This window comes from Miniopterus natalensis, chromosome 3 (assembly GCF_054644295.1).
Source record: "Miniopterus natalensis isolate mMinNat1 chromosome 3, mMinNat1.hap1, whole genome shotgun sequence".
Taxonomy (NCBI): domain Eukaryota; kingdom Metazoa; phylum Chordata; class Mammalia; order Chiroptera; family Miniopteridae; genus Miniopterus; species Miniopterus natalensis.
In genome coordinates, this window is record NC_142083.1 from 9,816,038 (window position 1) to 9,842,598 (window position 26,561).

The 26,561-nt window shown below is 39.7% G+C and overlaps 1 protein-coding gene across 1 annotated transcript in view; it reads right to left on the minus strand.

Annotated features, from left to right (window-relative positions):
- Positions 1–22,346, minus strand: part of SPEF2 (sperm flagellar and cilia associated 2) — a 126,603-nt gene extending 104,257 nt beyond the window's left edge. The window contains 6 exon segments of the mRNA XM_016224536.2: positions 3,048–3,112; positions 4,681–4,821; positions 6,653–6,823; positions 9,790–10,042; positions 14,372–14,474; positions 22,289–22,346. Of these exon segments, the coding sequence (XP_016080022.2) occupies positions 3,048–3,112; positions 4,681–4,821; positions 6,653–6,823; positions 9,790–10,042; positions 14,372–14,474; positions 22,289–22,346 (791 nt within the window).
- Positions 22,347–26,561: the final 4,215 nt, after the last annotated feature.

Sequence of the window (26,561 nt, forward strand, 5' to 3'; positions counted from 1 at the left end):
TTATTTTATCAGCAGGGGCTCAACCTTCAGTTGCATTCTGTCACTGAGAGTCACTGAGCAGAAATGGAGTAGTTGTCAAAGTCTCAATGCTATCAGACAAAGTTTATCCCCATTTATTTATTAAGATTTAGTACAAGTAAGTATTTATGAAAATTATGTGACATAACGTTTTTAGATCATTCATCAAAATTCTGATTATATTTTTACATAAATGTGTTGTCTAAAAGATTTTGCCCTGGACTGAGCATGGGTTAATAGCTCTTGCCACACTGTATTTATGCTACTAATAATGTAACGAACACACTCCTCCCTCCTCCTTTATTTGCCAGTCTGTCCATTCATCCACCCATCCATCTGCTATCTTATTACAATAAAGGCCTGAACAAAGCTACATGGTGCTTTCCTGAATGAATATTCATTTTGCCAGATGTGGGTTTAAACAGGGCAATCACTATGCTTTCCTTATCTGTTTACTTTCTAGGCCTCCAAAGAACTAAGACATGCATGAATTATTAGTAATAGGAACCTTGGCCAAACTTGCAAATATAAAAAAAGCAGTTCTAGGAAGAGCCTAAAGGGAAATGTATGAATCCAATGTCAGCGACCAGCAGCCAGCACCTCAGCTCCAGAAACAAATAGCACGTGGCATTTATTCTTTGTCTAAAAAAGAAAGACTTGCACATGTGGGGAAAAGCAGCCACGGGAACTCTGTGCTCCTCGCACTGAGACATCATTCTGTTCTCCCACCGAGAAAGGACATGAACCTTCAGGTGACATCCCTGAGGAATTGTTCCAGGAGCCGGCTATTAGAGAGGCCGCTGCAGGAACTGCTCCTTAGGGTCCCCCGGTGAGAGGATTTTAGTGCTTTTGGGCATCAAGTAGTATGAAGTCTCTCAACAAGCCCAGAACATGCTTGGTTCTAAGCTAAGAATTCAGAATGTACCAAAAAGTAGTGATTACTGAAGGGGCTTAAGAAGGCTCATTTTGTCCCACAGCCTCTGTTTGCTTTAAAAGTTGGCTCTAGGCCAGTGGCCCCAACAGTTTTCATTTTAGGGCCCTCAGAGAAAATGGTCTTTGTGCAGCACACTGAAGGGGACTTTCAGTCTCTGATGAGGCTGATGACAGGACAGGTGACTGGTCCAGGGGTTCTTGCTGTCTAGGCCTTATCTTGCCGCCCTGAGAAGTGAGGGTGTCATACTCATGGACCCCAGTGGTAAATCTCTAGCAAGAGCAAGAGGAGGTTCTTGCAGAGAAAGGACTTGTAATAGACACTGCCATTTCTCTCCCTTTCCCTCCAAACAGAACCCAAATTTTGTTCAGAAAAACAATGTATCCAGCTAAAACCTACGTTTCCTAGCCTCCCATTCTGCTAGGTGCGGCTGTGTGACTGAATTTCGGCCAATAAGATATGAACAGAAAGGTTATATGGGGCTTCTGGGAAGGCTCTTAAAAGAAGCTACTTAAGATGGGAGATATGTGCTTTTGCATATCTTCCCTCCTGATATCTGGAACATGGGCCAAATGGCTGGAGCCCCAGCAGCCATTTTGCGTTGTGAATGTGACCACGAGGACGGAAACCATGCAAGGGGACTGTGGAGCAAAGGAAAAGAGGAGCCTCAGTCCTTAATGTTGGAGCTGCAACACAACCTTGTACTGCTTACATTCTGATTTCTGTTGAGAAAAAAAGGAGACATCCATCTAACTTAACCCAGTCTTGTTTTGCAGTTTCTAAAGCTAACTGGGAGAGAGACCTAGGTTCAGGTTGAGTTAAAGGCAGTAGGGAGCAGGGTGCATGTCTATGGCTGCATTACACAGGGATGATCTTTAAAACATTTCATAACTGACACAGCAAGGACACTAATTGATCAAAATAGATGCTGGTGCAGGGATTGGACGATGCTGCTGTGCTTCGTGTCACCTCTGGTTGCTAAATTGTGTGGAGTCCCAGGATAGGGGCTGGGCCTGGAACTACAGAGAACACCTTTCTCCAAAAAGTAACAAAATATTTCAGTATTTTCGGACGGTCATTCTGGTGGATGTCATCCATTTATCACTCCAGAGTGTGTGGCTGGTGAGGTGGGTGAAAGGGGTGGAATACATCCAGGGGTTTCATGGGTCAGTCAGGTGGATGGCGTGGGGTCCAGGTGGCGGTCACATGGGCGAGGGGGCTTGATTATATTTTCTTACGGAGTCAGGGGCAGCCCTGAAAAATGGGAGTGGGAATCAGAGCCCGGCATTGGGAGCTTCTGCAGAGCGGGGGAGGAAAGACACTGCATGCATTCTTCCTTTGGCTTTACTTTCCGGCCACACCTGACTTCCTCGCCTGGCTTTTTCTAGCTTTTTTGTATTCCTCTTCATTTGACAGCCCCCTTCCCTCAGATATATTAATATGGAACTGAAGTATGTGTCTTTCTTCTTTGACAAAAATTTATTTCATATTCTATAAATTGTAAATGAGTAGAGTTTGGTAGTTTCCATGAAAAAACCACCACCTCAAGTCACTCCTATTTGTGTGGACCTTAACCAATTATTTTCTGTGAGTCAGTGACTCCCAGTAGGAGATCTTTATCTTTGGGCAAATGAAGCCCATTAACTTTTTGTAATCAATTCGCTGAACTTAGTTACATTTGGTCAACAACTGACTCAACAACTCTGTATTGAATCCTTGTACTAAGTGCTGAGGATGTTACAGGAGAGAAGCCAACTGGTCTAAGAAAGGGTTTACTGTGACAAATTTAAACTGGAAACCATATTAGCGAATGTTTATAAAATGTGTGCGAACACAGAAGAGTAAGCAGAGAGCAGAAAAAGAATTTAACTTGGCATCGTAAGAGCCGCTTTCTCTCTTGAACTTTACAGAAGTTGTTAATGAACCATTAATCTGAACTTCGGGTGATTTATCTTCTTTCATACCCTCTCTTAAGGAAGATTCTACAAAATGGAAAGATCTTTGGAACAGCTATTCCAGGTACACTATTACTAAATATTCAAAACTTACAGGTAAAAAGGAACGAAGCTTTGTGATGATTAAAACATTCACACCCCACCTTTCTTTCGCCTGGAGGTCCTTTTTCAGCAGCGCTTCAAACTTCTTAATCTCATTGGCCACATCCTTTAAAAAAAATTCAGTTATCAGTTTCCTGCCTCTACACATCACTGAAAATCTTGACTTACCCTACTTATTCAAGTTTATAAGGTGATATGCACTACTAATTCAAGCTAATGAGGAAGTGAGAGGAAGAGCTGCACTCTGGCATATTTTTATAATTCTGATTTGTTCCTTCTCTAGGCTGAATATACTTAAAAGAATGTGAAAATTGCCTAACCTGAATCATTTAGTTCACAGTTTTAACTCTGATAGTACATCAAAGGGAATTTAATAAGAATAAAGATTATCAAAGAGTTAGGGTATAAGTTTTTTACTTTAAAAAAAAAATGTTATTCAAGTATAGTTGGCATTTTTAACTGCAATTCTTTTAAATGAGAATAAGCATTTTTGGATACAAATATTTATTTAAAAAATCACTGTCTCAGGTGTTTTAAACATTTCTCATGCAACCTTATCTATACTATTAATTTGCTCTCTGAAAATTAATTTTAGTTCATCCTCTATCTACGACACTTCTTAATAAAATTTAACCAACTCTGGGAAATATAAGAATTATGTACTTTACTAAAATGGGGTCAGAAGAAAACCTCTGTGGGTAATATTTTTTGGAATCTAAGCATAGGAAGGAGACATTTAACAGCTCATTAAAAGAACTGCCACACTCCTTTCTTTGCTTTAGAAAAAAATAAAATAAAATAAGTGTAGAATAATATAAAATTCAATGACTTTAGGAATCAGAGACCTGTCAGTCTCTACTTGACCAGCACTGTGAACTTGGGTAGAGTGTGTCAGCTTTCTGAGTTCCTGTTTCTTTATCTACAGAATGGGAAGAATACTACCCTACTTAGAGAGTTATTTATAAATTAAAGATAACGTGAAATGTCCAATCCAACCTGACATAAAGCAGATGCTCAATAAATGGTAGCTATTAATCTTTTTCTTAGGTCATGGGAGAGAATACCATTGACATTACTGCAGTGGTACGCAACGCAGGCTGCAGGAGGTTGTATCGCAATGTAGGGCTGTTCCCCGTGAAACAGAGTCAGGTTGTATCCTGTGGAATGACTAACCACTGGTACAGTCTAGCAAAACATCACTTGTGTAGGTAGCTTAAATTTAAATATACTGATAACAAGCAAATCACTTAACAGTTCTAGGATTCATAGAAAAACAGTGCAGCATGTGAGGAGAAACTGCGTAACAGCACAGAGCAGGAATGGACACATGGTATGTGCACCTCAACCGGCCCCTACGTCCCCTATAACAGCACCCATTAGGGCCTAGTTTGTTAGTGACCACAGGACCCTCAACACAGGCGGCCACGCAGGTGCTGTCATTTAACAGGAGTTTGTCATCCCTGGCCTAAATCTGCATTCTCTGTGTCTGAACAAATAACAGTATAAAATGGATTGAATATGCATATAGCGGAAGAGTTTTAATGAGAAGGGACAATGCCAGAAATCATCTGAAAAGAAAGTGAGCAGTTTTGGGAAGCCTCTCTAAATGTTTGAGGGAAAGGTCATTCTTTCATTAAGGTGAACACGACACAGTATTAAAGAACCACCACTGACCTCTGCCTCCTTTTTCTTCTTCGTCATTCTGTGGGCCTCGAGCGCTTTCAGGGTACGATTTGATGCGGGTTTGGGGATCTGTATGATAGCTGCCTGGATCTTGGCCATTATCTCATTCTGTCGTCTTCTGCTCAAGCGTTGCTGGATATCCCACACACATCAGTTTAGTGATTCAGTTCATCAAAACACTGCGCAATGTTATACACTCATGTATACACACACACATACACTTTCCCATGGAAATTTTCATAACTCATCAATTAACCGATGGGCTAGGTGTCACCACTGTACAATGTTACAAAGCCCAGTTTTGGAGTCCCCAAGTTACGCCAATCAAATGTGTGTATTTTCATTCTGGGTGCTGATACTAAAAGGAATGTAAAGGGGTCCCAGTGCCACCGTCACGGCCTGCCCAGTAACGGGAAGAGAGCATTTTGAAGACAGAATTCAGGGTAGGGGATGGGCTCTAGGAGGGCTCCTGGGAACCCAACAGAAATGACAATGTTCCCCAAGACTCAGTCACACTTAAATAAGTTCATAAAATACTGAACTAAGTTACGTGGTATCATTATTGAACCATCTTTTCTCTAGGTAGGCAATAATTATTTTAAGGAGAATATAAGCAGAAGGCATAATGAAAAAATACAGTGAAAATCAAATAAAATATTTTACAAATAAATGATTTAAGAGGTAATGTGAAATTCACCATGAATTTACTAGTAAAGCATTATATTAGAACTAATAAGATCATTAATATCTACATCCAAAGATAAAAAATATCAATTCACCATTAAAAAGCCAGAAATTATAAATAATTTTAAAATTTTCCTCAGTTCATTTTCTAAAATGTGAATTGTTATTTAACCTCAATAGGTTCATCTTTTTCTTCTTAAGAAAACCACAAGGAGATAGGCTCTCCCTTTTTTCCTGTTTGCTTATCATTTTTAACATAATAATTTATTTCAGAATATCTAATGGTATCATATCCCCCCCCCAACTTTCTTTGGAGACTTTCTGCAGTAGGCTTGGCACATCGGAGCTGGGCAGGCTGGTCCCATATCGAGTCCCAGCACCCCATCTCACCTTAAACACTAAGAGTGCCTGTCTCCTTACCATGAAACGCCCAGGGAAGCCCAACATTTTACCCACTCTGTGGCAAATAATGCGATCATAAGACCTTCCAGAGTTGGTCTCTCATCTTTCCCTCCCTCCTCATGAGGAGCTGACTATATTCAGGGTATGTTAATTTCTTATCATTCTAAATATACAAATTTATATGAAGTAACTTACATGCAATGAGAAGAACTATAATTCTTTTGCCTGCAGTTTACACATTTCATACACGCGGACACCTGAAATTCTCTTAAAAGTCTTTAATGATTCCACACATCATTGTCCTCTCCTGTCCTTAATGGCACAGGACATCATAAAAGACTTTCAGAGAAATATGAGAAGCAGCGGGGAGTTAGTAAAAGCCAGAAGGGTCAGGAAGACGTTAAGAGAGGTTTAAGGGGGCTGGACAGGGAAGCAAGCGACATTGCTAGGAAGAGAGAAATGGGGCAGGATAAGAAGATCAAGGAGTTGCAAAAGAAGGAAGACACAGAGGGAAATGCCCACTCTGTCTCCCTCAGTGGTGACAATGGTCGCAACCTTAGCTGGAGTAGCCAGTAGCACCCCACCCCATCACTAATGCATCTGACTCATTGATTTCTACCAGACAACTTAAAAAGAGATCAAGCTGTCCTGACATCCCGAGAATTGGCAGTTCTTGTTTCTTAGCCAGGAGGGCAGGTGACAGTGAGCAGGAGTGGGGCTGGAGAGAAGGGGAAGGGGAAGGAGAGAGAGGAGAGAGCAAGGCAGAGCAACGGGCAACTTGTGCTACAGAAATGCTTATGCAATGTGTACTTTAGGCATCCATCTCACACAGTATACTATGCACTAATGAGTTTCTGTTAAAATTGTTCTATAAAACCTTTTCAATATTAAAACATCTTTGTTCTTCCTTGAGTTTTTGAAATTTTTCAAGTTTCTCAAAATGCATTCGGACAACATCTTCTTTCATGTGTACATATTTTTCTTGAAACCTGTGTGTAACCCGCATCAGATTGAAATCAGTTTGACGTGGTATCAGGTTTCTAAGTCTCTAAATGAAGAAAGCATTTTAAAAGATGCCGTTATGAAAGAATAAAGAGTATATCATTGTTATAAGCACATATAAAATTTGTCTTCAAAATAAAATTTCTATAAAATACTAGCATTGGTTGTTAAAATAATTTTAAACCCCATACTAATTACTCACATCCTTAATTGATATAAGGAGAATACAAAAATATGATTTGAATTCCTTTTTACAAAATAATCTTATACATAGTTTTATAGTAAATTTTTTGTCCTGAGTTAAATTTTTAGTAAATGGTATTTAAATTCTTAGAAATATATTTTTATAAAAAAATTTTATAAAACCAATATCAACAAGTAAAAGATAATATAATAAGCCAGATTATTTCTGTTATTTGAGCCACTGCCTAGTAACAAGTGAGAAAACATTAAAATTTCCAGGCCACTGGAGAATGCAATATTACAAGAAAATAAAATTCTAAAGGTGATTATAAAGTGGGATGATGGACAATGTACTTAACTAAAACTTTTATATTCAGAAGTAATCTCCTTTGAAGCTGAAGACTTACTAACAACAACAAAAAAGATGACACTATTGCTTAAACCATTTTTGGTCCTTCTAACATTGCTTCAGTAGATACTGGCACTTAGGAGAACGATTAAGGACCTCTGAGCTGACTTTAAGCCCTTCCACACCTTCAGGCTCTTCTCTCTCTGAAAAATAGACTGGCTTCCATCGCCACAGGGACAACAAAAATGAAAGGTCCTTGAATATCCTACCTTTCCACTTCAACACATACCTATATCTTCAACTTAATTCTTGCTTTTCCCCCCAGCCAGGAAATACCCACTGACATACCAGATAGCCTACTGTTAAGTGTGTGGCTTCTAGAGTCAGATTGCTTAAGGCTGAGTTTCAGCTACTAGCTTCATAAAGTTGGGCAAGTTACCTAACCTCCCTACCTCAGTTTCATCGTCTGCAAACTGGGAATAGAAAAAAATACCTGTTTCGTAGGACTGATGCAAAAAAATATCAAGTGAGGTTAATATATATAAAGCATCTGGAATAGGGCTTGGCACCTCACTATGTATGTTCAATGAATTTTAATATTACTATGTAACAAACACCCCTATCTTCCTCCATCTGGTATTAAAGAATGCCATTTCTACTCCATTTGAACCACTGCCTCATTCCTCCTTTTTTCCTCCCAGAAGATCTCCTTCCACTTCATCCTCACACCAGTCACCTCCTGCCACTGATTCTTTTACTTAACCAGCAGGTTGTTCCAATATTTATATCCACAAAAAAAACCAATCTTATATTTCCCTTGAGCTTCTTTCCCACAGCTATTGTTATTTTCTCTTCTCCTTCACCTTCAAATTTCTTGAAAGAAGAGTTTATTCTCCCTCCTTTCTCATCTCCAATTTACTCCTTAACTCACTGTAATTTACACCACTCTGCTGAAACATTTCTCTCTCCCTAAAATGTAAGCTCTAAGAGGACTGGGGTTCATTGTGCAAGTGCCTGGCATAAAGTAGGAGCCCAACAAATATTTTTTCAATGAATAATTTGACTGACTCTGGTAGGTCACCCATGGCCAACATGAAACTCAACGGTCTCTTGTTTGGTTTCATCTACCCAACTCTGTAGCATTTGTTACTGATGCCTATGTTATACTTTACATAGAATTGTCTTGTGTATTATCTTCTTGAAGCTACAAAAAACCCTAACTCTGAGGCAGATGGAGATAATCATCATTGTTTTTACAGTTGGGATCATTAAAACTGTTCTACGGACTGGCCTAAAGTTAATCAGTTTGCAAGTGAAGAAGGCAAAATGCAATATTAAGTTATTCAGCCTTAAGCCTAATCTAGTTTCTAGCCCTCTATGAGTCCTGAGTTCATTCTGCAACCAGGCTTGTAAGGATGTCCATTCAGAACAAACAAAGCTCAAAGTAGAATTGTCCCTCACATCTATTATGTCAATGTTGCTTCATAATTAAATTTAAAATTTTAATTACTTCCATTTCTACTTAGTGCATTGCATCAGTGCAGCACCCCGCCCGCCCTCCATTATCCTAGAGACCTGGAAAAGTTAATGCCCTTCTCTGACCATAAGGAAATAGCACAGGAATTGGAGAGAATTATTAACTAAGGAGTTATATTAATTTATCAAAACACATTTAATGAGTATTTGCAATGTTTAAAGCATGGTACTAGGCATACTCCTTGAATTTGAGGAACTAAAATCTTATGAGGCCATAAGACAAATAAATATTGAAAGTCAGCAGACATATTAGGAAGAGAAGGTTATCACCAGAGTAAGAATTACCTGTGCCCAAGGAGGTTCATGTGAAAAGCCCATGTGTACTGTGAATGTTGCACAAAAGTAGATGGAGAAAAGTTGGGGAGACAAGGAGAGATGAGAAGAATGAGCTTGGCTGAGAGAAAGGGAAGAGCAGGAATATGCAAGTCCCATTCAAGGACAGGCTGTCAACCAATGTAGAAGGAAGACTATGCTGAGGACTATAAAGAAATAAAGTTAACAAGACAGGTTGAGAACATTTAGTGAAAGCTGTTGTATGTCAGCCTAAATTAGGAGACAGGATATATGTAAGACAGAAGGTTTGTAAGCAAAAGAACAACCTAGTGAAAGTGGAATTTAAGGAAGACTCGTCTACTACAAAGCCTAAAGCTCAGGAGACATGCTAGTAGGTTCATAAGCAGATATGATAAGGGTACAACTGGAAAGAGAGAAGCAGGCATAAAAGTACTAGGAATTAGAAACAAACAGAATTTGATAAGCTATTGGAAATGTGGACAGCATGGAGGGAGACATCAAACTGGAAAAATGCATTGATAAAACCCGAGTATGGCCAATCATATAAGGGACACATATACCCAATGGGGCTTCTCTGAGAACTGCATCACTGTCATTTCTCTCTACCAGGTTCTATACTGTGATAAGCTCATGTTTCTTTCTGTACTTACATCTCGGAAAGCCTCACTTTTCATGTTCTGAAGTCTCATAGTGGTCAGGGGCTGCATGGTTTGCATTTCTGCCCCAGTCAGTCCACTTTTCTTCTTTTTCTGAAGAGCAGTGTACAATTCGTATAGAAGTTTCGTTGCTGCCCCAGGCTTTTCTGTGATGATGTTGCTAGCCACTTTCTGATCAAACTGCACACCCAGAAGGTGAAGTGTTGGCTCCAAGCGAGAAAAATTATTCAGTTTGGCACTTGAAACACTAGACATTAAAATATTTTACATATTTATATATTAAAAACAAATATCAGAGATACTATCATGGTCTGATAGTCCAAATTATCCCATGTTCTTTTAAACATATCATTCCTCTCTAAAACCACTCAACCACATAAACACAGTGAGCTCTTATACTGTCTTGAATTTTATGCATTTATTTCTCTTCAATAGCTAAACTAAAACTTGCTAATTTTATACACTTTCTTGCTAAAACAGATGCTAGAATTTCTACAAGAAGTCAATACAAAACCAGATAACTAAATTCCTTCTTCTAAACGGAAAAATTAAACTATGGTTTTAAAAAATACTTCATTCAGAGGTCAAACCAGCAAATTAAATGTCCATTTCTTTAAATGGTATTATTACTAGAGTCTGAAAATAGCTTAAATACTGCACTGACAACTCTATCAGTGCTCTTCTTGGGCACTGTCAAGAACATTTAATTAAGTAATGTTAGCTATCAATCAAATTAGTTGTGTCATCTTCACTTTACAGTTTATATTACTACTTTAAGAATCCGTGAAAACTTTCTAATTAAAAGTTATATATATTTTGGAGTCACCTATTATCAAATTAGGCTCACATGTTATAAGAAATTCATTATTTCATTCATTTATTAATTTACTGTTTCAACTAACAAACATGTATTGAAAACCCATTATAAACCAAGGATTTGTTTATTCATTAAATTTATCAGGTAAATAATATGTAAATAAATGTACGTAAATTTACAAATGCATTAAATTTCTACAAAGATGAATAACACATAGTGCCTGCCCTAGATAAGTAAACAAATAGTGATAAATTGAGGTACAATTTCTGTTGGAACAGAAATCTCAGATGATCTAGGGCTGCTAATGAGCCTTTGAATCCAATCATAGAAATAAAGCAAAAGATGTTAGAAGCATTTTCAACTCTTGTGTCTCTATATGATCCACCTAGATATAAATATCAATTTTAACCACTGGCTATTTTCTCTTTACTTTTACCTCCCAAACATTCAGTGACATTCCTTAATAGAAAAAAATATACTGAATATTCTTGAATATAGGTTAAAATCCTATCCCACCCCACCCCCCGCCATGATACCTTAGAATAGAGGGAGTTGCCATGTATTTGGCAGAATTTCTAATATTGAGGGTCACTCACTCAATAACTTCATTTTGGGCCATAAAATTATTTGGGGCAGATATTATAACCTTCAACAATCTCAATTAAAATTTTAGAAGCTTATAGAGATCTCTTAGCACTTAAACTTTATATACTATTCCTAGTATACTGCTTCTCAAGAGGTTGTTCTCAAGTAGTGGTTCCAAAATTCTTTTTTTAAAAAATCACATATACCACTGAAAATCTGATGAGACCTATGGAACCTTTTCCATAGGAAAAAACACACACACATCCACACAAATACACAAAATATGTATACCATTTTGGGGGTGTTGGTGAATCTCCTAAAATCTAGCCCAAAGGTACCCATTAACTTCAAGTTAAAAACCTATCTTTAAAAGGAGGTGGGTCTAGGAAAATACACAACTGATTTCTAAATATAAATAAGGAGCCAGTATCATGGAAAGACCAATGTCAACAAAAATAGTGACACATGCCTTGAATTCCTTTTCCAGTTATGTGGTGTAACTTACTGTTGTACTTCCTCTACTTACTATTACTATTTAACAGAAATATTAGGGTATCATACTACATCAACCCAACTTTGTAATATTTTCAATTAATAAGAGACACAGATCTTCCAGGGGATGAGAAGAGATAATGAATGCTACCAGGAAATCTTACCAACAATAAGAGTAAACATTTTTTTTAGGTCTTCTCAGGGACCAGTTTTGCTATTTGTTCTCTGACAAGTGACTTTACAGTTTGAGATGACAAACATTTGCCTAAAAGGATTAGGGTAAAGCAGACACATTTTAAAGGGTACGACTGGGAACGAGGGCAGTCAGGTCAATGCCTGGTGGTTACAGTCCTTGGACAGGTACCTTAAACCCCTTTTCCCCTATCATGCCCTTCTATCCTAGGAGTCCAGCACACCTAGGCCACTACACATATTTGGAAAGATATGGCCTGAGGACCAATTGTCAGAGCTTTGACCTGGCCCAGAGGTTGGAAGCAACATAATTCAGGAGGTAGAATTAGGCTGCAGAGGTTAGAAGCAACATAATTCAGGAGGTAGAATCCAAAAGCCAACACTATTCATGTCCAGATTTCAACAAAACGGAGCCCTGCACCCAATAAAAGTGAAAGGCACTTTCCGTCCTCTTATGAATGCAATGCAAGCCTGCTAATATTATGGGTTAGTCACACATCAGGCTTTAAAATAGCTCTTGTGGACCGACCAAAGTATCAAGGTAGAACAGTTCTTTTCTTTGGAAGCATTTAATATATATCCCACATTTCCAACCATTCAACACTTTGGGAACATAACTGGTCTGTAAATTGCTGGAAGTTCACTCTTGTTACAGCGTGTGCTCAGTCAGTACACCATGATAATCAACAGCTGTTTTTGAACACAGAGAAACCACTGGGACATCTTTGCTCTGGAGACAGAGTATGTGATGTAAGTGATGACTCTAAGGAATAAAAAATGTATTCTGGGAAAAGTCTTCTCCCTCCCTGCTTGCAGCTCTAATTTGCCAAGGAATTGCCTGTCTTCTCTCCTTGCCACCCCATGAGGAAATACACCTTACAAACTAAGCAGAGGCTGCCTTCCCAGGGATATCTGTGCTTCTCTACTTCTCATTCTTTTAACTAATCTGTTAATTTTCTACCCTTTGAGATGGACTAAAAATATTCTAAAACACAATTCTTTCAGAGTTAGATGAATTATTCTTAGGGTTCAGTAATTTCCAAGGCAAATAACTTAGTTATTAGCAACATATACTCACTTTCTGTTTACAGTTTAAAGAAACTAAAATATTAGACAAAATTCCCAAATCCTGGGCTCTGGCACTAGACAGCTTCCCAAAAAATAGGTTTTAACAAAGAAGGATTCTTTCCCCACCAAATATACTATTACAAAGGTCATAGCCATGGATTTACTGATACTTGCCTTTTTTAAAAGACTGTTTGCCCTGAGGAGAAAAAAAAGCGTGTTGTTGCAAGAACTAAAGGTAGATAGTATTTGGTTGTCAGGATAAGTAGGTCCCCTCCCCATCTTCAGGATTGTGATGACTCTCAATGAGAAATAAAGTCAGTCCTTTGCAGTGGGAAAAGCAGGGCTGTTACACATGATGATGCCAAAGGTGGGCACAGATGGGAAAGCTACCCTTGGCTCAGTTTGCCAAGCCCTGTTCCTGGCATGAGACTGGTTCATTCACCAACTTTTTCATAACTCTAGAAATCAGCCGAAGGCTTGTAACAACCCAAGGGGCATTTATTTAACACCAAGAACAGAAAACTTAATCTCAGTAAGCAGAGAGAGCTCTTAGTCATTTTAACTTGCCCATCTCCATTCCCTTCTGCCAGTTCCATGGTAGCCTTAGAGCCCAGCGGCCTTGCAACAGTAGAGGCTGTAAAACCCAGCAGCCATCCAAGAGGACAAATTTGAATCTCCTCAAAAATATTTAAAAATAGGCAAAGAACCTTACAATATTGATCCTTAGTACTTACCCAAAAGAACTGAAAGCTTATGTCCACACAAAAACCTGCACATGGATGTTTACAGCAGTTTTATTCATAATTGCTAAAAGCTGAAAGCAATCGAGATGCCCTCCTGTAGGTGAATGGATAAATAAACTGTGGTACAGCCAGGCATGGAATATTATTCATCACTGAGAATAAATAGGCAATCAAGCCATGAGAAGATGTGGAGGGGCCTTAAATATATATTACTAAGTGAAAGAAGCCAGTCTCAAAAGGCCATATACAGTATGATTCCAAGTACATGACATTTTAGAAAAGACGAAAACACGGAGACAGTGAAAACGTCAGTGGTTGCCAAGGGTTGAGGTAAAGGAGGGGTGAGTAGAAGGAGTACAGAGGATTTGGGGGCAGTGACAATATTCTGTTTGACACTATAGTGGTAGATTCACGTCATTACATGTTTGTCCAAACCCACTCGATGGCTATAATAAAAAAGACGGGCAACAGACGAGTGTTGACAAGGATGCAGAGACATCCCAACTGCATACATCACTAGCACAGAAGAAGAGACAAGTCCCGCACCAAAGGTACTCTTGGCTGGTTTAGCTTTTAAAAGGGACCTTGAGATTGATTCTTAAAAGTTAATGTTGGAGGCTAAAGCCATCAAAATGCCAAAGGAACTGACCTTCTTAAAGTAAGAATTAGTCTCACTAACCTGCTTTCTGAAAATTCTGAAAAATCATCCTGAAGTTCATATTTGTGTAGAACTTCTCCAATCAGATAGCCACTGGAAAATGCTTTTGCAAATGACTTGGGACCTGAATTTAAACATAGGGATGAAAAAGGAAGTAAGTTGCACATAGAGTTTATAGATTTTAATTATGTATTCATAGAGTAAAACGCCATAATTTAATTTGAACTCAAAATTCCATAAAAATACTTCTAGAAACATCTTCTAATAACCAAATAAAAAAATTGAGGTTCAATAGTGGATGTCTTCCAAAAATTCTTGTATAAATATATATCAATACTTGATGCCATATGAAATGTTCACAGAAAAGACAACTTCTAATTAAATTAAAACAACCAATAAAATTTATCACCTTATATATAAAAACCAACCTTATAAGATTGCATTGTAATACCTTAGTTATCAATACAACCTGCGGATGATGGTAGCACAGTATTCTGGCCAAGGGAGGGGCAATCTAACTTTTTCAAACAATAATTAAGACTTAATTTTAACCTTTTTACAATGGAAATTTTACAGAAGGTATCTGCACCTTCTTAAATAAAGCCCACTGGACATAGTCAAGCTCTTCCTTGGTACTTTGGGGGGTTACTCTGGTCCAGTTGCTGTTCTGTGCAACAATGGAAATAGCCCAGAGGAAAACAGACTTTGGAGCCAGAGACATCTATGTTGAAATCTTGGCTCTGCTCCTTAGTAGCTGTGTATTTCTTGAGTTTCCTATCTCTAGATCATGGAGAACATATCTATACCTATCTTGGAGAACTATTTTAAAGATTAGAGATAATGGAGAATTGCTTAATACCATGCCTGCCACATAGGAGGTACCTAAGGATAAGTGCAGAAAAAAAGAAAATGAAATGTTAAATAGAATTTTCTTTTTTTAAAAATGTCCTTAGTTTGGGGTCACTTGTATTTTTCTTATGAAGTGAAGGATATAGGGTTACATGGTATTCAAGGGTGACATATAAAATTGATACATAAATTATATTATCATAGGACAAAGCCATCATCTCTCACATGGTTTCAAAATCCTGCAGAAATCTTCAACATGTTTCTATAAGGGTCTTTTAAGCAATAGCAGTCAAAATACTACATATCACTGCAGTGTCACATGCTCATTCATACCAGATTGTCCTCTTTTATCTATTTGCCTGAAAGTAAGGTGGCTGATTGAATATGAGGAAATGCTGGATTTGTAGATCTGATGCTTGGTGTGTGGTTGCAGTGGGTGAAGGGAGTTGTTTCATAAAGGCCGCTGCACAGAAACCTCACTTGGAACACTACACAACATCATCACAGGAATAAGACTCTTGCGTATCTGACACCAGCCCACAATTTTGCCCAAAGCTTTCCTAATTTTTGTTCTCAAAATATTTACACTCTTAATAACACCCCAATACTCAGGTTGAACCAACATAATAATAAAGTAGTGAAAAAAGGATGGCAAGGATTCCCATTGATCCATTTACTCCGAACGAGCTCCTGAACTGCCCAGAATTAGCATCTATTGACTGTATCTTCTGGCATCAGACAGCAGTGGCTGTCGGAAGCAACTGAAATCCACACGGCTACTGCAGCCTCCAAAGGCCGAGGCGTGCCACCTCCTCCTCCCGGGCCACTGCGGCCGCCTCCTTTCCTCGAAGGCTCGCCATTGCTGCCACCACTGCTGTTCCCTGGTCTCAGCTGCCGCCACTGTCCTCGCTGTGCCGTCTGGGCTGCGCTGGACGTGCTTGGCCCCTCTTCTGTCTGCTGCTTCCTTCTCTCTGCTTTTTCCCTTCTCTCTTCCCTCGCCCACCCCCATCCTTCTCTTAGCTTTCTGAAGAGCCATAGTCAGACTATGGATTTCTACTAACAGTCTAAAAAGCTATAGCTTTGCACCCAGGTACTATGTTGCATTCAGGGGGTCTCATTCCTCCTCTCCCCCCGCTGGAGTTTCACTAGACCTGTGTTCATGTTGATGGAATACTAAGGTCTAGCTCATGAGTAACTGGGGAATAACTATGTCTGACTCCATCACTCTCAATGTAGCAGGCAAATGGTCTGTAGCAAACTGTTTGCTCCAAAAAGGTCACTAGAAAAACAAAACCACAATCTACTTCCTTTGAATTGGCATGTCATATTAACAAGGGAATTCTGATATGGATACAATAGAGGCATTTATGAATATAAGGGTCAAAGAACAACAATAAACACTGATTATTTCATTGTCAAGGAGCTTACTACAAATAACCGAGTACAGAAACATCTACCTGCAGTTTTGTATGCATAAGACACTTCAGGTTCACTGTGTGCTGCACAGACTGAAAGGGAACAGTGGGAAAGGCTGCAGCAGCCAATAAAAGCAACACAGGGAAAGATATAGGAAAAATAAAGGAGAAGAAAGAAGAATACTTGCAAGAAATTAGACAAGAAAAGAAAAAGATCAAAAATACATATATAAGCTAGGAATATAGAGAGTAAAAAGTATGAGAAGATGGGTAAAAAGCCAGAGAGAAAGAAAGAGGGGTGGGAGGAGAGAAACAGTAGGGGCAAAGCAAAAGCAAAGGGAAGTTCATTTGGTTTATCATATTTTTCTTCCCACTTAGTGTTCCTGAATAGCATGACTAATTTCATGACAGACCCTTCTATAAGTTAATTGGAGCTAACAATTGGAATTTCCCACAGGAAAGAAGACATGGGTTGACCCTAGAACAAGGAGTAGTGACAATTATGAGAAAAATCTAAACCATGGGAACCCAAGGATGAGTTTCATGCTGAGTCTAAAATGATTTGCATTTGAGATAAGGCTGGTGGGCAACAACTCAACCACGCCTCCAGTCTTTCACAACACATGACTGATCCTTATCAGTAAAGCGTATTTTGCTGAAATCTTTGATGTGGGCCTTTATGAAAGGTCTGTGTTAGGCAGGGACAGCGGGTGAGATGGTCCATGTGCTTCTCCACCAAAATGGCCCGGAGCCAGCTAGAGAAGCACATAATGAAGATAAGCCTTCTACTTTGGGCAGCTCTATAACCTCAGTTGCCTATCTTTAAAAGAGGGGGAGTGATGGGCTCTACCTCATGAGAGTTGGCTTGAGACACAATTGAGATATTGCATGCAAAGTAAGCTTAGCTTTATTCCTGGTATATAGTAGATGCTCAGTGATAATTTTTGTTACAGTTTAAGAAAACAAGTTGTATTAATTAGACATTTCATAAGCTCAATAGTAGATCCTCAATGACTACAGTATAAACATTCTTAATGAAAAGGTAATTCAGTACTTGGAAAGCAAATATTTGACATTGTCCTTAAATTCAGATACAGGCCGACACTTAGGGCCAGATAAGCTATACCACTCCCACCAGAAATACATGTAATCAAACACAGTTGATTTCTACTGCAAAACATTTCAGTGGGAGACTAAATATAGCATCACAGCATTTCTGGTCAAGTTTTGCCACCAAATGAACAAAGAGATATTTGGATTTTGGAATCGTAGACAAGAGTCTGTAAGCAGCGGCCTCCACTGCTCCCTTAATAGAAGAGCAAAGATCTAGCCTGCATTACCAACCCCATTTTAAAAGCGAAGCAAATTTGCTTTCATTTGAGAGAGAGAAGAGTGGCTGCTGAAGACAGGGAACTGGCCTGCCCCACCAGGCCTCGGTGTTCCTAGGAACTGGCCAGGCCCTCAGGGCTAGGCCTTGACATTCTCCTGCTGAACATAATCATTTCACAGCACACCAACACCAGACAAGGCCACTCTGCGTCCCTGATGGATTAAAACAAAACCAAAATCCCTCTGTAATCATGTTTGTACTCAGACAAAAACAGCACTGTTCACTAATCTGGCTGTTATGAGTGGCTGCTGTTTTGTCACCAGTCATAGCTTTGCGCGCTTTGCTCTCTCCACTTCCTGAATAAGATTTATTAAGATACCCAGTGACAGAGATGCCTGTGCTTCTGACAGTGTCCAGCTCAGAGCAAAGCACCTCTTCCTTGGACCCTCCTCAAAAAACAACTAATGGAAGACTCACTGTTTTAAATCCTTTCTCACACCCTCTTACTGAGATGCCCCACAGTCCCCTATGACATGCGTTCTCTCTCGTTGTCAACAGGTCAATAGACCTGATTTGGTTCAACTACAGGTTTATACTGTGGTCTTGGGTAGAGGAGATTGACCATTTCTTTTCCTTCAGTATAATCTTCCTTAATGGTTTAAATTTTGGGTGACATTCTTTCTTAAAACTTCATATCTTAGTATTTATTTACAAAGAGCCTTCTGTTATTAGATTTACTGTCTCAATTTCTAGTCAAAGGAAGCGACATCTTAATCAAGGGAAATACTGCTGAGCTAGCTAGAAAACATCAAAATCTGTGGTATTACGTGAGAAGCAATATATTTCCTAATGACCCTGAGGGATGAAGCATGAGAAAAATATGTGGTTTAATGACACCAGATTATAAGAGGAATGAATTAAGTCAGCAGACTCAGAATCTACTGTTAACTTGCCACTACCTAGCTGTATAACCCTTCAGATCACAGAAATTTCATCTTTTACTAAAGATTTCCGTGGAGAGGAACATTTTATACAGTATTTTAATATCTACTCTTTAAAAATAAAATTTGAGCCTGGCTGGCATGGCTCAGCAGTTGAGCACGACCTAGGATCCAGAAGATCGCGGTTTGGTTCCCTGTCACGGCACATGCCCGGGTTGAGGGCTCAATCCCCAGTCAGGGTCATGCAGGAGGCAGCTGACCAATGACTCTCTCATCATTGATTGTTTCTTTCTCTCTCTCTCCCTCTTCCTTCCTCTCTCTGAAATCAATAAAGATATATTTAAAAAATAAATAAAATTTGATACTTTTGAAAAAGTCTTGACATAAGACCTAATCAACAAAGCAAAGTTAGTGCACAAGGGGACGCAAATAAAAAAAAGCCCTTAAATTCTGGGACAAATAATAAATAATATCACTCTCTAAAAAAAATTACTAAAATTTAATGTAAAAGAACAAAATTAGCCACCTAATTTTAATAAGTGAAACCCACTTATACAAAAAAATTAGCAAGGAGCACAGCATCTCTCTTAAAACTCTATTTAATTTTTTACATATCATGTAAGCTATATCATGTAATCTTTGGATATATTAATTAAACTTCTTCAGAATAGAGATTTTCTGTAATGAAAGAATACACAAATATTGTAATTTCAGAAACGTCTGTAGTAGCAGTGACACTTAAAAATAACAATGAACAGTAGGGTTTATTCATGAACTGGTGGAAAGAAGAAGGAGAGTGGAGGAAGGAATCTGACTCTAACAGAATCCAACCTAATCTGATCTAATCTAATCTAACCTTCCCAGCTATGCAAATACAATATCTCTAGAGCAGATAAGTAAAGCAAATAAAATATTAGCTTAACTTGAGAGTTCTTGTGATACTATCTAATTTCTGACTGTCAATGAGCAATCTAATCTATAAATTTGCTCTTCTCCCAGGTGCACCAGCCCATTAAGATGGTGCATCATTGTCAATTGCCAGGATGGGTTATTCTATCCCCTCCTCATGATAAATGGGTACCCTTGTTTACTAAAGTAACAAAGCAGCTTCTGAAATCACGAAGCTGAGGTTCAAAGTTCCCAGGGTGAACTTCTCAAGATGAACAAATCCATAAGGTTCAGCCCAAAGCAATACTCTACTTTTGCCTCATTCACAGACTTCTATGTAATAAACAATGATTTACTAAATCCCTACTATGTGACGGGTACTATACTAGGCATTATTCTAAAGGGACAGACAGAAAAATAGTTGAAATAATATATTTTTTAGTATCTTGATGTAGTAGATGTTAGGAACTATGATAGATACTTTTCATTTGCAACCTCATTTAATACCCTCCAAATATATAGCAATTCTTATTCTAACTTTTCAGGGTGTAAAACTGAGACATGGAGATTATTATTTCTATTTTGTATACTGCAAAATTTTCAACATAGCCACACCCAGAATCCAAAAGAACATGGACTATAAAGATGGTTGTCCATCTTTATAAAGGATCTGATTGGTACAGTACATGGAATCCTAAGGCTTCTGCTCAATTATTGAAAATGTTCAGTTATTTATGGAGAATATTTTGAAGCTAGTTTCCTCATCTGGTGATTTCATAAGAGTTTTGTAAAGCAGAGGCAATGTTTATTCTTGAAAATAAAGAAGCATTCCTAAAAATTTTTACAGCAAATCCTTAAGTAACATTACATTACTTATTTTTCATTATAAAAATAATTGCTTGAGCAACTTTTTTTGTACTCTAAGACATTTCATGAACATACACATGTAAGCATCATTTCCAGGGGAAATGGTCTGGTTAAATGTAACTCACTGAAGATCCTTAGCTTTAGTAACATAGGTGTGAATCGTCATATGTTGAGACCAATCAAGTTTCTAGTGACTCCAGAAACCTTCTTCCATTAAGTGGAGGGAAACTTCTCAGTTGAGAATCACTGGAATTTGTTTTCTTTACTGCTGATATTCAGGGTAGTCCAGGCAACAGAAAATTCAGTAAATGCTTTATCCAGACTGACTTCTGCCTTTCAGAATTATCCAGAAATCAACTGGCTTTCCTTGCCTCTCCAAAATGACTGAACCATTCCATGTACTGTACCAGCCTCATCAAGGAAGCAAATGTACTCACATGATATTCTTACGCTGTTTTCTTTGTCCCAGCAAGTAATATATAGACAGAATCACTTCTAAACAAACACTAATAAACCCCCCTTTCATACTTAACCATCTAGGAATTAAGTTATGCTCTGTGAAGTTACAACATGCCTGGGTGGATGAATTTCTGTGTTTCTTCTGACCTCAACTTGAACAATGATTTAAAAGGAGCTCACATGAATAAATTTGGGGGAGCTGAGTTATTTAAAAATATATTCCCTAAATATAAATTCTAACATACAATATCGTGCCTAAGAGCACAAGTCAAAGATCTAACTTCAAAATCTACCTGTGCGACCCTGAAGGAATCCCTGAGCTCTCAGTCCCTTTTACTCATCTATACACCTGGGACAAGGTCTCTTAGGGATTTTTCTTTGTTTTAGGATGAAATAAGAACCGTATTTAAAGGGCTTAACACCGCCTCCTAAGTGCCCAAGTATTCAGTAAGAGGTAGCAAGCTGGTATTAAGCAAGGGTGTTTCTGGGAAAAGAGATTGAAACGATTTGGTCCGAAAGCCTCTTGCCTTCAGCAAAAACAATACCAGCTGAAAAATAAACTCCTGCAGCTGAAACAACAGAAAGAAGCTGAGAGGGGGGTAGGGCTCAGCAGCAATGCCCTGGCTGCCACAGACGCTGCCAGCGTGTAACCCGCCTCGGTGGCTGAGAGATTTAAGACTCTGGGGGGCAGCTTCAGGGGTGGGATGAAGTCGGGTTAGGATGACATTCGCTTTGGGCAAGGAGTCAGGAATAGCTAATGCTGGTGAATTTGGGGCTGAAACTGTGACCTGTGTAACAGGCAGCACACTCTGCATGAACCCCTTTCGCACACGCCCCTCCCGGCGCGGGCGGGCGTGGACAGCGGCACCGGGGTCTCGTTCGCGGGAGGAAACGCGCGCAGAGGAAGCGCCGTCGGGGGCCCGGGGCACCCGCGTCTGGGGGGCGCGGGCGCTGCCCGAGGCTGCGCGTTCCCCGCCTCGCTGCCCTGCAGGCCAGACACGGGGCTGGGCCCGCGGGGAGGGCACGGTGGGGTGGGGGGCGCCGCGGAGCCCGGGCGAGGGCAGGGGGCCGCGGGGCGGGCCGGGGCGCTGCGCACCCGCAGGCCCCCGCGCCGCTCGCGCCAGCCCGCCTCCTCGGCGGCGCGGGCTTCGCCTCCAGCCCCGCCCGCCCGCCCGGCGCCGTCACTCACTCACGGTCTGGGACACCTTCAGCTCCTGGTTGAGCCACTGGCACAAGATCTCCGACATGGTTCGACCGCGGCCTCAGCCAGCCGGCCGGGAAACCAGGCCCGCGGGCTCGCGTCCCCCGTCGCCAAGGGCAACCTGTTGCCAAGGAAGCGTATCCAGGGGAAGAGGGGCCGCGGAGCCCGGGCGCGGAGCCCAGGAAACCCTGCGCTGCCCCCTGCTGGCGGGATGACTGCACTGCGCGGGCGCCCGCTCCCGCGAGAGGGGGCGGCGGGGCCTCGAGGGGCCCGGGAGGCGGGGAGCAGGGGGCGCGCTGCGGGGCGCAGGCGGGAAGAGCTGTGGGCTGAGCCAGGGCTCTTGGAAAGGCGGACGGAGAAGGAACACGGATGGGAGGGGGCCATTTCTCTCCTTGTTTGTCTTCCGAAGAAACCTGTTGCGGATCTTGCTCTAAGGGCAGCAATGTGGTCTTCCATTTGCAGATCGCCGGTGTTGCTGCATTGCGCCGGCTGCCCGGGCAGCACAGAATCTGTCTCACTCCTGCTTCAGTGCCAGGCCTGCAATCGGGCCTGACACCAGCACTCAGTGATTTGTTGTTGTTGATGGTGATGGTGGCAGAACTAGCCATTAGGATAATTCATCTCTCCACATTGTTTTGAGACATGGATATTTAATGAACTTTTTTCTGGTCAGATTTTTTTTTCCAGGTAATAATTTTAAATTGCATTTTGACAAAGACTCTCACTGTGACCAACCCTGAGTCAGGCTCCTCTGAGGCCTCTTCTCCCAGGGGTCCCACCATGAGCTCTGTCCTTGGCTCCCTTAGTTCAGTTTAGCAAGAATCCTGCTGGGTCAGATTAGGGGAAATCTCCCATCTTCATATCTGATAAATCTCCTCATCTCCCACCTTGGGTATCTGATCCCTTGGGCCTGCTTTCAGCAAGCATATTGTTAAGCCAGTTTAGCCAGAATCCCTCTTCCCTGTGACGCAATTACTTCTTAGTAATTTTCCAACCACCGGCTCCAGCCTTGGCTATGAATCCCCACTTTTCCTTACTGTTTTACGAATGAGCCTCTATGTTCTCCCCACTGTAAAACCCCAATGGTTCCTTGAATAAAGTCTTCCTTAATGATTATAACACATGTCAGAAAAATTTTCCTTTCACAATTTCTAAAAGTTTAGATAAAATGATAGAAAAAATTATATACATACATATTATGTATACATAAATTTATATGATAATAAATAATGCATATCACAAATATAAGGAACATTTTCCTCAAAAGGCCTGGAGGCACCAAATTATGATTCTTTAAACTGTAGGAACAATAACAGTAACGTCCTACTAGAACCAAGGTTGTGACCAGACAACACTTTAGGACCATTTTACTGTTGGCTCTGCTTAACTGTTAGATCTCCCATCCCAGGAGTCCCCACACACCCAGAACAGCAGGCATGAATGCAATGGCAATTCTGAAGGAGGTTTGTTGCCAAAAGAGTTGGGACTGATCTGTTTGACATGTCTCACCTTAGAGTTATCCAAATCTGGAAGAGTCTTAAAAGCCTCGTGGCTTGGGGATTGCATCTAATAAAGTTTTATTCGTTAGAAACACGTCACCCCTGAAATGCTTCTAAGGGATGGGTAGGTGCCTAGCAGTGGCCTCAGAGGCACTCCTGCTGCTTGTCATTCTGGTGCGATTTTTAAACCGAGGACTAGGACCACATTTAGTAAGAGGTTCGAAGTTCTCATTCCAGCCTGTAGAACCTGGGGAATAGAGCCAATGCTTTCTAGATGGCTGAGAATATTGCGTTTGGGGAAGGGTGTAAAATGGTGGTGCATCCACTGCCACAGTTGCTCCAGAAGCGAGTGAATGTCTGAGCTCATAAACCGCCTACAGAGATGGGCTGTTATCCCCACATTAAAGCAAAATACTCTGTGCCTACCTATAGGGACTGTTTGGTTGCTGTTTGTTTCGAAGGGTGATTTGCAGAGTTTGTCTTTGGAGCCCAGCTCCAAACAACATAATCTGCCAATGTGGTATTTTGGAAAAGAAGTTTATATATAGGCCTTAGATAAATGAAAATATAAGTACTTTACAAAATAAAAGTCAAAATTTTACATTTCATAACAAGAAGATGATTTTTTTTTTTGCCCCTAAAGCATCCAACTTGAAAATGATTTGACATTAAAATATTAATAAAAATGTGGGCTATTACTTACAATACATACACCCATTGACAACTTTGGAAGGAAGCAACCATTGAAGGCTGATTGTTAATTACATGGTAATACAATTAGAGCTAAAGATACTGTAGAAGATTAGGTTGTCTCTTGGATGACTTCAAAAATCATATGAAGAAAGTTATTTATTTTTCTTCCTACCATGAATTGTATTTTCATTATGATGCATTACATTATATTCAGTTAAGTCCTCATTAATTTTTCAAACTTCATCTGTTCACATATTTAACTTTTTATTAGTTCTTTTTCAAATGTTATAAAAAATTCACATTTTATAATCTGTTCATTTGGATGACAATAAATTTCACTAAATTATGTTATCTTTGTTTCATAGAAAAATCACAATACTAATTTTATAAAGAATGTGATATTAGAGATAAAAGAAAATATGTATCTTGGAAGCATTTTAGCCACATGTCTGCTCCATGAAATAAGACATACTCTAGTAACGTTCTCTGTTCATTATTTATTTTTTAGGTGTGTTTTTTTAATGGATGGGGTGGAGAGGGCATCTTTGAATGGCCAGAGCAATAACATAAACTACATTTCCATGGAATGCTTTATACAACCAGAGTGATAATTTCCTTTTATGTAACAGTAATGAAGGAAGCTTATGCTTCATGTTGAGTAGCGATTATTGGACTCTTAAATTTGATCGGCAGGGAATACTCTACAAGTGACTTTGAAAACCAAGACTAAGGTGTAAATTTTAATTTTTTTTTAAAGTAAAAACGTAAAAACAAAAACTGTATGTTCTCTGGTCATCATTTCACATAAGAAAGAACAGTTTACACCAAAAGAAGGTAGAAGCACAAAATCTGAAAATGAAGGGCAGTCCTTTAAACTGAAAAATAGGCTATATGAAACGCCACCAGTAGGTCATAATAGACTTGTGAATGTCTTCATAGGTTGCGCCTGTTATTGTGAAACTCTGTCCCAGGACCTGATACCCAGGCAGTACCGTGTTAGACTCCATGATGTTTGCAAGCCTTCCTTCCACACTGGAATGTTGGCGAGATGGAAGGGGTGTGTGTGCGTGTGCGTGTGTGTGTGTGTGTGTGTGTGTGTGTGCGTACATGCTCAAGGCAAAGAAAGTACCTGTGGAGGCCTTTTTCAGCCTAATCCAATTTCTTCTGTTAGGGTATCATCTATCTTTCTATGCCCTTTGAAAGAATAAATGTAGAGTTAGATTTCAAAGGAAATGTTTTTAAGGCCTCCATGGAATGACAATTTTTGATAGAATTTGAGGATCTTCTATAGAACCTATAGAATCCACACTCACAAATTTCACCTGATCATTACACCATATAGGAGAGAGTGGCCCTTGATAAGTCAAATCCCCAAGAAAAAAAAGTTTTCCTCCAGATTATGTGACCTCTGGGACACTGCTCAATTCTTGTAGCACTAATCTGGGTGATTGAAATCATGCTGTCTTGTATTGTATCAAGAAGTCAAATCCAAAGTAAGGTCTGTATTTGCTTTGGGTACTAGCAGTTTCCATATCTGTTCCTACAAGTTTGATCTGAGCATGTAATTAAATTATCAAATCCTCTACAAGTTTGAGAAGTTTGGCTGGATCAAGCTGTACCAAACATTTAAATGAAGCAGGAAGTTCACTTCAGTTTCCTAACCTAGTCACCATGTACTGTATTTCACCAAGTTAATAACAGGTCTTCAAAAGTTTTATTTATTCTAAACCACCCAGATGTGACAAAGGCAACCAGTGATTAAATTATAATGAAATGCATCTGTATTTGTTAAGAAACTTGATTTTTTCCATGCCTAATTAGTTTTTGGAAAGGGAAACTCAATGTTCAAGAAGTGTTAATTTGATATATGTACCAGATGGACCTCTTTTTATATTAAATTCCTGCTAGTCTCACCCAATAATTCCTATTAAAGATACTTCGTGCATCTCCAAAGACTGGGCAAGATTTTGACAGCTACCAGGAGATTAATGATTATAATGGATGCTAAAATTGCGAAGATGTGATGGCCAGTAATTATATTAAATTCTATTATTTCAAAGTACCTTTAT